Genomic DNA, 12568 nt, shown 5'->3' on the forward strand with positions numbered 1-12568 from the left:
TTCAGTCCCAGGTCTTTCTGGCTAAAGCCATGGGAATTTCTCCCTCTGGTGGAAAAGGCAAGGCAGCACACTTACCATACAGTGCTGAGAGTTATCTTATTTGATTGGGAGTATGTACCTCAAGGAAAGGAACTACAGATGATAATGAACATTTTCTCATAGGAACAATAAAGCAAAATTACCATTTTTTTTTCATTTCTTATCTGTGGAGGTTTTGGAAAAACAGCTACTTTCAGACCTCCAAATTTGAAGGTGAGTTAGATACTTCAAATGTTGCCATCCAGATACCAGTCAGGATCAGACATTATGTTAGATCCTGCAATAAACAACACATTCCTTCCTGAGTGGACACAGAAATTCCATAGGAGATGGCCCTGCAAGAGCAATAGCTACTTTGCCCTCTCAAAGACCTCATCTCTTATGTTCAAGCCTCTGGGATTACTGAGAGGCTAGGCTTTAGACAACACAGTCCATCGCAAGCCACCAGGACTGTCTAGGCCCAGTGCCCACCCCATTGCCAGGAAGGCAGTATGTACAGGGAGGCTTATGACATCTAACATGTGTTTTTCAGAGCGAGGTACCTGGCTCCACACCAAACCCCTGGAAGTGGACTGTGGAACACATTGTCTATAAAGCATTCCGCTCACACCTTCTGCCTCCTAAACATTTCACAGAAGATGGGAATGTCCTGCAGCTTGCTAACCTGCCTGATCTGTACAAAGTCTTTGAGAGGTGTTAAATATGATCATTTATGAACTCTGGAGTATTCTATTCTTCCTTTGTATCCCAATGTGGTTGGAAAGACAGGATTGAAAATTTGCATTTGCCTGTCAACTTGTGGCACTTTTTCTTGCATGGTGGATTGACTATAAATAAATTTTCTGATGTGTCTTAACAGTTTCTTATTTAACATCACACTTGAAAAGTTTCCTAGATCAGTTTTTTCCTAGTATATACCAGGTTGTGTTGAAGAATCACCAAAGTTTGAAAGCCCCTGATATCTAATAAGGTGTTCTACAAGCACCGTGAGGAATTCTAAAATGGTCTTGAAGACTTGGCAGATTATGCTTTGATTTGATTCTTTCTGTATTTTGGCAAATTTTTATCCTCTGATACCATATATTGTGTCAGTCCAGCTGCCTTTTAAAATAAGTCCTGAACACCTAAGTCTCTACTGATCAACTATGGAAAAAGTTTGATTTGAGAATCTATCAATATCTTCAGTAGCCAAAGCTAATTTATTCTTAGGGTAAATGTCTTCATGTGTTCTATAACTGGTGTGAGTTTTTAACTTATCCCACCTTGTTAATGGCTATGAGTACTAGCAACTTAAGTTTCTAGGGCTGGGGGGCAGGAGACCCTAGGTTTGATCCCTAGTACTAAGGAAGGAAGGGAGAGAGGAAGGGAGGGAACAGAAGGAAAAAAGAGGTTTCTAAATATTTGTTTTGCAGTACTGGGGATTGAACCCACAGTGCCCTACCACTGAGCTACACCCTCAGTCCTAGGTATGAAGAAATGAAAAATAAAAGTGAAGCCCATCATAGGGAGGAACTACACTAGAAGAAACTTATTCTCTAAGGAGAAACTAATTCAAAGTAAACACCAGAAATAAAGTAAAATGACAGAGAAAAGATCATTTCTTGCATGGTGGATTGACTATAAATAAATTTTCAAATGTGTCTTAACAGTATTCTTTTTGAAGGATAATGTGAGTACACACTTAAACTATAAGTGCCAAAATAAGATACCTTAATATTAGCTTGCATTTACAAAAACTGAGCATTCAGCACAGGGAGGAAGAATGCCTATAGTTTTAAGGTAAAATTCAGATTTACAGGCTTCTGTGAAGAAAGTTCAGTGGAAAAGAACAGAGTATCTCATGAAGAAATGAAACCATTCCATTTAGAAAAGACTAGGACAAAAGAGTGGAAGGGATATGTTTGTTGTGTCATAAAAGGGGCAAGATCAGTTTCTGACAACTAAAACTCCGAACATTGGATTGGGGCATTTCAGAAGTGAGGTTTCATGAGCCCAGAAGAGTGCCAGCTGAGTGATCTCTGGTGGAGAGGAAAGGGGCTTCCCAGGCCCTTCAGAGCTAGATTGCTGGAGGATTCGTAGATAAATCTGCATTTTAGAACATCCTCCTGCCCGTGTCCAACCTCAAAACTATAGAAAGATGATTTATAGGAAATTGTCTCAATCCAGGAGATTGGTTTCCATATATTAAAAATGAAGGGCTAATTACTCTAAAGAAGGGAACAATTATTAAAGATTTTATTCACTTTTGAGTTTATTATCTAGTTTTAAATCTAGTTTTATTATCTTAAGTGGCCTTGATTCATTAGATTTTCCCCCACATCTTTTCTGTGTAAACTTTGAAGCTACAGTAATCATGTCCATAAACACCACCTTGATTCCAATAGTGAAAGAAAATAACAAATCCTGCAAAGTATCTACACTTGTTTAATTAAAAAAAACAAAACAAAACAAAAAAACCCTTGAACTGGATGCCTTTAAAGATGAAATTAAAGTTTGTAGAAGAAAAAGTTCTATATTCCAGATAATTTTTCCTTGAGGAGAGAAAAGAGGAGGAAGCAAGACAGAGGAGAGACGTGGCTGCCATGATTTGTTTCACAGTCTCCTATAATAAAATGAATGTGTCAACAGCCACTTGAGGTTGGCAAGAAGGGTATTTTTAATAGAATTCACAGGCAGATTTCCCACCTGCCTGCCCTGCCCTTCCCTCCACCTTCGGGCTTGTCTGAGGTTCATTCCACAAATAAGCAGCTGATGAAAATACTTTAGAAGGTACAGCATAGTTGATATGGAAGAATAAGAACCCTGCTCTTACTCTAAGAGAATAGGCCTTGGACTTCCACTACCCCCTGCAATAAAGCAAGTTTTATATACATTCCCCATATCTTTTTCTAACATTTTCTTATATAAATTTAAATATTTTACAAAAAAAGGGGTTTTCCTCCAAACATATAAATTTGAGTGAAACACATTGATTCCCCATGCTTGAACTTATTTCTTCACTAAAATATAAACACTATCTCATATGACGGGTAGATGTCTTTTGACCACGGGATACCAGTGAAGTCTGAATTGCTCTGTGGAGAAGGCACTTGTGTTTTCTGAGGTCTCCAGCAAGTATCTCAGCGCAATAAAACTGCTGTCCTCCAGACCCCGTGCCAAGGCCTCCAAGTGCCCAGTCACTGAGGGAGCTGGGGGAAAATGTTGAGTAAACATGATTCTAAAATTATGGAAACAAAACATGAATAGCACAGACCAGTTCTTAGTCTAGAATCAAACTACACACAAAATCCAAAGTGTTCGTTCATGAAGATTCAAACCTGCTTCATTCTCATAAATTATAAAATACAAAGGTGGATGTTTTAATGACAAAACTCAAAACAGTACTGAAAGGGTTTGTGTCAATGTACAAAAAGAGTCAGTCCCTCTGGGCAGGGCCCCACAGAGCAGCACCCAGGTCAAAGGGCAGCTGCCCTATTGCTGGGCCAGAAGTGCTGTCCTGTTGGCCTTCATCTTCTCTAGCCGCTTGGCCAGGTGACTGTTGGTCATTTCCATCTCCTCAATCTTGTCCAGTGCTGTTCGTAACTGGAGACAGGGAGAGAGCACAGTGACTTCATGTGGCCAAAACCTCAGAAACAAAACTCAGTGCTACTTTATTTTCAATTTTCTGGGAAACAAAGCATTGCAAGTTGTGATGGCCTCACACATGATCCCAAAACAGCCTATTTTTTTTTTTTTTTTAGTCACCTAAAGGTATTAAACAATGATTATATGTATTATTTGTTTAAATCACAGAAAGGGTCGGGTGTGGTGGCAAATGCTTGTAATCCCAGCTGCTCAGGAGGCTGAGGCAGGAGGATCACAAGTTCAAAAAAGCTAGCCTCAGCAAAAGTGAGGCACTCAGCAACTCAGTGAGATCCTGTCTCTAAATAAAATACAAAATATTACTGGGGATGTGGCTCAGTGGTTGAGTGCTCCTGAGTTCAATCCCTGGTACCTTCCCCTGCAAAAAATCACAGAAAAGATATAGAGAAGATGCAGAAATAGACCTGATCTGAAACAAAAATGAAAATCACCTTTTTAACTTATTAAGTCTAACTGACCAAGACAAAAAAGTAAGTGGCAGTCAACATGCAGGTAACAAGAATAAGTGACATTCAACTGCTGTTTCCTTAAGATTTGACCCAGTGTCAAGTTTCTTAGGCAGTAAAGAATTTATTTCCAAAGGATTTTTTTTCTTTTTAGGAATGTATTCTCCAAGAGGTATATTAAAATAAGTACCTCTCGTTGTAGCTTCCTCTTTTCTGCCTTCAGTTCATCTTCAACTTTCTCAGCATTCTCAGCAGCAGTTTTGTATCTCAGCACCTGCCCCTCAAGCCGATTAATCTGTGAATATGAGAATACAGGCGTCTAGTATTCACTACCACTATTTGGTAGCCACAATGGAAATATAACATCATTACGATTTCTAAATAATCTAACACTAATGAGTCCCCCTAGGATGAGTCATAGGTCTTCTCAGACCCAGCTACTATTTATAAACCAAGAACAATCCCCAGAGAGAATTACAGATATAGAGTCATTGGGCCAATTTCCCAAGTTTTATGATAACATATTGTTTAAGTGCCACAGTAGCATTGTAAGAGGAAACTCACTGGAGAAGTTTCTAGACTTTTTAAAATGTACACTAAGGGATTTTTGTTAGATGTTATGATCTTGAATTCTTCTGAAACATCTACAAAAAAAAACAATTATTAGGTATTTTTTTTATGTTTTTAGAGAAAACAGAAGGCTAAAGCGCCCTGCCAGGTGCTCTCTGCTGGCTTCTCTATTTTAAAGAGCTTTTTTGGAGACCCAAATAGGGTCTCCAAAACCCCAAATAGGCTGGGTATGTTGATGCATGCCTATAATCCCAGCAACTTGGGAGGCTGAGGCAGGAGGATTACAAGTTCTAGACCAGCCTTGGCAACTTTTAGCAAAAACCCTGTCTCAAACTTAAAAATAAAAAGGGCTGAAAATAGCTTAGTGGTAGAACACTGCTGGATTGAATTCTCAGTACCACCACCACCAAAAAAAAAAAAAAAACAAATAAACAAATAAAAAAACCTCACAGTAACTCTTGCACTCATAGGGTTAGCCACTTAGATGCAGGAAGTGGAGATGTTTTAAAAAAAATTTAAATCACAAAGTACCATACAGAAGAAGTACTTACACTTTGCTCCAAGGTGGTTATATCCTGTTCTGCTTTTGAAAGCTTAAATTTGTATTCACTAATTTGTCTATTGGCATCTCCTAGAACAGAATATAATGATGAATAATCTTCATCTTTTGGATATGCAGCATGCAGAGAAATGTGCCCTCCAAGACTATGAAACACAAAACACAGCAATTGCCACATCTCCAGCAGCCAGGTGATGGGCTGCTGAATCTCCAGCACTTACGTTGCAACAGCCTTCCCTTGAACTAGAAATTCAGAGAAAAGTCTTTCTTCACCCCTTGATCTTTGTGAGCAAAACCTGAAGAAAGAAACCCTGCCAAGGAAGCAACTTCATCTGCAGCCCTGTATCCCACAGAGCCTCCATGCTCACAGAACTGGGCCTTCTGGTTCCCCAAACCTAACCCTTCACCTCCCACCTTCCAGGTTTTGCTTCTGCTCCCCCAAACCTCAAGTGCCCTTTCATCTCCTGCATGACTCTCTTTAGTTAACTGTATCTTCTCCTTCCCTACGGCATTAAAATTTGATTTTTATGACATTGATCATGTTTTCAAATTGTGTGTGTGTGTGTGTGAGAGAGAGAGAGTATATGTTCGTGTATGTGTGTGTGTGTGTGTGTAAGGTAAGGGGCTCTGTCTTAGCCTTGGATGTTTCAGTATTTGCTAGAAGAAATGCTTTTTAATAAACTGTGATAATGTTTGCAAAGAGCTATGAATCATTAGATGTGCATCTGACCTAAGAAATAAATCACTTAAAATGAGAAACTGAGAAATGAATGGGGCACGGAATAAAAATTCCCTCCAGGAACCCAAATTTAACAAAAATTTCCCTATACAATGATTATAGAATCATCTTAGCTTGAAGGAGATAAACTAAATCTAACTTTTAAACAAAAAGAAATATTCAAATAACCTAAGAACTTTTCTATATTTCCACATGGTCAAGATTATAACTACTTAATTATCTTCAATGCAAGAGATGTTTGGAATAGTACAGCTGCTATCACCTTTCATGGGGTTATAAAGTCACCCTGGAAGTGAAGAGAGCTATTCCATTCACAAGCTCTGTAACAGAAGGGTCTTGTTTTTCAATTTTAGGGTCTTGTTTTTCAATTCTTATCCCTAGCAACCTATTGATTATCAAAATATGCTGCTTCCTTCTCACTTTTCAACCCACCCATTCCTTCCTGTTTACAAAAGTATAAGTCCCTTGTCTCAGTCATTTCATGTGTCATTTCATTCCAAAGCACCATGTCTGCCAAGGTGCTTTTCAAAGCCAAAAGTTGCCTGGGCCCCTTTCCTGGCCTTCTGGTCCAAGGGAGCTGCTTGCTTTTGTCTTCACCAGCTGGGCCTGGCATTCCCACAGTCGTCCTGCTCAGCTCACTTTGTTTTATCCCTCCCCACCCCACCCTGCCCCCCCATCCCTGGAGACTTTTTCCTTCTGCAAAAACCAGCTCTACAATACCCACTTGGCTCTAGAAAGTAGCCACGCATAAATGCCAGCCCATTTCTCTTCAATTCCTTCTGAATTTCTCCTGTCAGAAGTCCCTGTACTGATTCAGGCTCACCATCATATCTTCCTAACTAGCCAGCCCCCTCTAATCCTGTCCCTGTTTTCATCAACCCTCCACAGTGAAATGATATTCTGTAACAAAACATTCACCAGGAAATATTATTAGCATTTTAGCTGACTCCAAAAGTAGAAGTAATACTAACTTCAAAAGTTGGTACTAATAAACCCTAATTCAAAAAGTCTTATCTATTTGACCTAATTCAGATTATTTACCTGAAAAGGTCATAGAATAGCCAAGATTTTAAAATCAGTTATCAGGAAAGCTATTCAAATTGGAAAAATCGGTCTTTCCCTGTCTATAAATTATGCCACCACCAACAAAACCAACTATATACCAATGGCTGCTGAAATCTCTGAGCTAGGGATTTAATATGAATGCTATATGTGTGTAAAAATAATATGGGGTCAAAAGTAGAAAGGGCTAAACACTGGAATAATCTGGATAAACAGTACACTAGACTTGTGATCTTTTTAAAATTCCATCTAGAGACTAATTTGGGTTAAAAAATACTTCCAGAAAATGAAAAGCTGTGCTGCAATTGTGTACAATGACTCAAAATTCATTCTGATGTCATACATACCTAATTAAAATAAATTAATAAAAAAGTACTTCTAGAAAAAAATTTGAAACTACTTAACATTAGTATTAGTCCCAAATCTCCAATTATCCAAGATAAATTCTACAAAACTTTAATGGGGGAAGGGTGCTGCATGGGAGCTTAAAGTTACACCTGGGTGTGACAAAGGACAGTATCAGGTTGTCAAAGGCATTTCACAACTTGCAAAAAGCTCCAAGAAACCCCTTTGCCCAGAAACAGCAGGAGAGCAAGATGGTGTCCTCTCACATACCTATAGGCCACAGACCAATGCAGCCTCTGCTCAGCTGCTTTACTGACTGCTGTCTAGACCAACCAATGACCAAAACAAGTGAGTATGAGAACCCAACAACCTGCTCACAATCCCACTCTGGGGACACACCTGTATACAAATGGAGACTGGCCTGTCCCCTAGTACCTACTCTGCATTTCAATAAACTGCAAGTCTGAGCCATTCTGAAGTCCTGCCAGGTCACCCGCTGTGCCATCATTCCTGGAGCACTTCTGCCGTTCTTCTTCTAACTGCAGTTTCAGTTTTCTAATCTGAAATGGAAAATAAATGTCACTGGCAAAATCCACTCTCTCAAATGAAGCAGATGCTTGGCCCAGTGGCCACATCACAGAACAAAGCAGATTCTCATCATATTGGCCATACAAATCATTCCATTCAGAAATTATTTTCTTGAGTGCCTACTAAGGAACACATGATTCTAGGTACTAGAGGTAAGCTCTAAACAAATATAAAAAGAAGTGAGCCCTAGGACCAGGTGTCCCAATAAAAACAGCCATATTTTATTATTTGTGTATATTTATGGAACAGTACATCTTGTGGGTATATTACTTTTATTAAAAATGGAAAGTTTCACAAGCAGTTACAATTTATTCTTATCACCAGTAATGTTTAATTTAGAGATAAGTGAAATATTTAGAAAGCTTTCTATATACAAAAATGATTGGAAATGTCCAAGTGGCTTCCCAACTGTCCTCAACTCTATCCACAGTAGTCAAGAGGAAGTTTGCCACGAACCTCATGGGGAAAGGGTGAGCTCTGCACTGGACTAAACCCACGCTTCCCAGACACCTCTGACTTCTGAACATTCATGGGGTTGCCAGTATTCTCTGCCTTGAGGAAATCATTACAACCATTTCGAAAAGGGACGTCCTTCCTCTTCTGCACTCTTCCCCCACAAGACTATACAGCCCATAACCTTCATCTCCTAACCATTCCCAGTGCCTGGAACTCTTCTGCTGTGCCCTCTGGAAGTGTCAGTCCATCAGTAGCAAGCCCCTGCCTCCTTCAGCATCTTCTCTGAGCTCTTCCTTTACCTCAGTGCTCATCTACATTCTTCTGCAGTCCCACCAAGTATTGGGTGTTTTGTTTTTGTTTTTCTTCCACAGCCTCCTACCACTGAACCTGGAAATTAATAGGTGTCCTCTTGTTTTCCTTGCTGGTACTGAATTATTCTACACCCCATCCTCCTTTAAAGGCACAGTTCTTAATTTCATCTCTTCAAATTACACACACTACCTCCCTCTCCTCACCTCCATCATCCCACTCCATCAGCATTTTAGTTCCTCAAGACCACCCATCTTCATTCTCAGTAATTTCAAGAAACATCTACAGAGAGGCTCTTGGACTCATCTCTCAGTTTCTGGAATACTTCCTCTCCAAGGATCTTGCTATCCACCCTTTCTTGTCCCCAGCCACTCATGCTATAGTCATAGATTAGGATCTCAACATCAGAGAACAGTTCCTATACAATTCAGCTCCATGCATCCTCTCTCACCACGAATCCTAATCTTTCCAACTCATTATCTATAGACCCTAACATACTTCAACTCCACTATACTTCTAGTCCACTGATTCTATCGTATTTTCACAGTGCCTTGATGTTTTCTTGGATGTCCTCTCAATCCTCCTTATCCAGATTAATTTCTAGGTCCAGTAGACTCATCATTCTCTTCTATACTCCCTCACCTCCCTTGCCCCATTATACTTGCCTAGTAAAATATAACTCTACTCAGTCACGACCTCTACCCATGGAGCTGACTGTAGCTAGTGAAACACTTATAATAAATGCATTCACATAAACTTTTAACATAGCATATAATTTACTTCTTAATTACATTCACTATTTATTATCTCTGATCTCTTCTCTCTACAATGTAAGATCCACTGGGACAGAATCAGTTTCTGAACTGATTTATTCACTTAAATATCCCAAGTGCATAGAAAAGTAACCGTTAAATAGTGGTATCTCTCTCAACACTTGATGAATGACTGAGTAGGAGGAGTAAGGGAAAAGTCAACAAAATAATTTAAGAAATTTTCCCAGAACTAAAAACAGAAGTTCCTAGAATTGACAGGGTCCAGTGTCATGCAATAAAACTTCAAAACACATCACTGAAATTTTAAAACACTAATGAGAAAGAGAATAGGACATGAGCTTTCAGAAGCAGGGTAAAAATATGTCACCTAAAAAAGATTTAAAAATCAAAATGTCCTCAAACACTCTTAACCACACTGGAAGACAGAGAAGTTTGTTTAAAATCCAAAGGGAAATGCTGCAGACCAGAAGAATTAGATACCAATAATCAAGCAAGAGAGTAAAATAAAAGACACTTTAGGCCCAGAACATCATGAAAAGTTAACAGCCCACATACCCTTTCCTCAGGAAGTTATGGAAGATACACCAAAATAAAAGAATAAATAAAGGAAGAAGGCATCAGACTAGGAAAAGGGAACTGAGCCCGAATCATAGGCAGAGAAAAGTCCCACGTGCCAAGACAGCATGATCACATCTGCATGTGCAAGGAGAGAGCCATTAGTTTAGAATGGGTCAAGTCAGAGCCAAGACTTCTGAAGATGAAACAAGAGAATACCTGATGTATGTGAAAACAACAAGAATGGGTTTAAACTACTGCTTAAAACTCTGTGGCTAAATTAATGATAAACACAAAGAAAACCAGGAAAATGAAACGAAAAGAAAAACCATAGTATTAACAAATGGTTGTGAAAGAGATGAAAGTCAAGCCTAGAATGTCACATGGCTTCCTTGTGAGTAATGCTCAGAAGTCCTGATGACATAAACAGACTAGAATTACACTGTTCCTTCATTAGGAGGATATGAAGATGGGGAAGTATGCACGTCCAAGACAGGGACAGAGGACGAAAGACAGCTAAGTTCTCATCTTCCACAGAGGAATGTCAACAGAGAATGCCTAAAACAGAATGATCAAGAAGCAACATAAGCAGGTTACAAACCAAAAGAGTCAGCTGTAAACTAAATAGAAATGGTCAGGGCTGATAGAGGAGTCAGGCAAAGGACTGCTGTCTCCACTCACTTTGCGGAACTCAATGACTCACTAGAGATTGTGTCCTATAGTTTTTTAAGAGTAAGAAACAACAAAGACACAAAATATGCACTATCTTTTTTATCTTTTAAATTTCACTTGAGTACTGAGGTTTAAAATAAGCACATTTCCAATTTCCAATGAATAGTTTATTAACAGTCTGCCATGTAACTTAGGTAAAGTTAACAATATCTTCTAAAAAGAAGAAAGTCTTTACCTGTGATAGTAGCTCTTCCTTTTCTCCTGCAAGTTTCTGTAGCCTTACGTCTGAAACAAATGAAAAAGGCTATAAACTAAATTTGTAATGAAGTAGTATATAAACAATTAATTTCTCAAATAGCGAACATCTGATAAGTTACATTACCTACAGCTCCAAGTATGAAAAGAAATAGAAACTTTCATACTATTACTTAATTATCCCAAATGTATTTCCACACATTGATGTTTATCAGGGCACCAAATACAACATTTGCTCCTAAAGCAGTGATTTTTCCAGTTAAGGGGCAAACTGAAGCACAAAGGAGACCACTTCCTTGTTTCTAAAATTTACAAACTTTCACCAGTAGACAGAAAAACTCAAATGCCAATGGGAGTCCCACAGGCTTCTACTCTTAGCAGGAGAGCTCAAAAGTTGTGAAAGACAGGGACTGGGCAAGGGCAAGCTAGAGCCAAGAAAACAGAGGACCACAATGCTAGAAGGAGCAAATTCCCACAAAAGTTAGTGAGTGAGAGTCGGAAAACTCTTAAGATGGGGGCAGCCATGGGCAAATCTGGTGCTGGGAAGCAGCGTCATTAGGGCTTGCTCCCAGCCTGTGGAGTATGTTGCTTCTTCCTAAGCAGGCACCAATATAAGCCCTGTTATAGTTTGGATATGAAGTGTCCCCTGAAAAGCTCCTGTGTTAGAAACACAAACCTCAATGTAGCAAGATTCCAAGGAAAAAATATTGGATTATGAGAGCTATAACTTCATCAGTGGACTAATCCGTTTGGTGGATTAATAATATGAATGAACTACTGGGTGGGAACTGTAAATAGGTGGGGCATAGATGAAGAAACTAAGTCACCAGGGGCATGCCTCTGGAGACTGTATCTTATTCCTGCCTCCTTGCTTACTCTTCTTTCCTTTCTACTTCCTGACTGAGAGGAGCTGAGAAGCTTTCCTCCACTACACCCCTTCCACTATGATGTTCTGTCTCACCATAGCACAACAGAGCTAGCAGACCACAGGCTGAAATTTCTGAAACCATAAGCCAAAATAAGTCTTTCCTCTTCCAAATTGTTCTTTTCAGGTTATTTTGTTCACACTGATGAAAAGCTAAGTAACATAGGCCCCTGGGTCTGAGGAGACTACAATAGTTCAGTTAAAGAAGCACATCCCACAATTAATAAGGGTCACAGCCAAATATAAGTTCTGTTTTCTTCAGCACTTTCCAAACAGGCAGAAGAAATACTCTGAGCTACCCTAGACTCTACTTATTCCATTCTCTAGATCTTCCCTCTCACCCACCCAGCATCTTCTACTTTATCAAAGTGCCCTATAACTACATTTCAGAAATTCTGCACATTGAAGAACCTGCTTACTAACTTTTAAAATACTATCAGCTTGTGCCACTTTTCCAGCACCTCCTGCTCCTTTTTGGAAACCTTGGCATATATAAAAACAAGATGAAAAATGTAAAAGGATTGTTTCTTAATAGGTAAAAGTGAGCTGATGATACAGTAACTATCTGTGTTATTCTTCTTCCTTTAGTAGGACTGTTAGGGACAATGGATGGGCACCCTGGTGGTTTCCTTG

The 12568-nt window shown here is 39.2% G+C and overlaps 2 protein-coding genes across 24 annotated transcripts in view; one reads left to right on the plus strand and one right to left on the minus strand.

The window, feature by feature from the left end:
- Nucleotides 1-895, plus strand: part of Mlh1 (mutL homolog 1) — a 44293-nt gene extending 43398 nt beyond the window's left edge. The window contains exon 19 of the mRNA XM_027932491.2: nt 572-895. Within this exon, the coding sequence (XP_027788292.2) occupies nt 572-739 (168 nt within the window). The 3' untranslated portion in view covers nt 740-895. The remainder of the gene's footprint in view (nt 1-571) is intronic.
- Nucleotides 896-2671: 1776 nt separating this feature from the next.
- Nucleotides 2672-12568, minus strand: part of Lrrfip2 (LRR binding FLII interacting protein 2) — an 86428-nt gene continuing 76531 nt past the window's right edge. For all 23 annotated transcript variants that reach the window (XM_071619860.1, XM_071619799.1, XM_071619790.1 and 20 more), the window contains 5 exons: nt 10991-11040; nt 7842-7962; nt 5249-5328; nt 4318-4422; nt 2672-3621 (listed from right to left, as the gene is read on the minus strand). In XM_071619860.1, the coding sequence (XP_071475961.1) occupies nt 3511-3621; nt 4318-4422; nt 5249-5328; nt 7842-7962; nt 10991-11040 (467 nt within the window). In that variant the 3' untranslated portion in view covers nt 2672-3510. The remainder of the gene's footprint in view (nt 3622-4317; nt 4423-5248; nt 5329-7841; nt 7963-10990; nt 11041-12568) is intronic.

This window comes from Marmota flaviventris, chromosome 1 (genome assembly GCF_047511675.1).
Source record: "Marmota flaviventris isolate mMarFla1 chromosome 1, mMarFla1.hap1, whole genome shotgun sequence".
Classification (NCBI taxonomy): domain Eukaryota; kingdom Metazoa; phylum Chordata; class Mammalia; order Rodentia; family Sciuridae; genus Marmota; species Marmota flaviventris.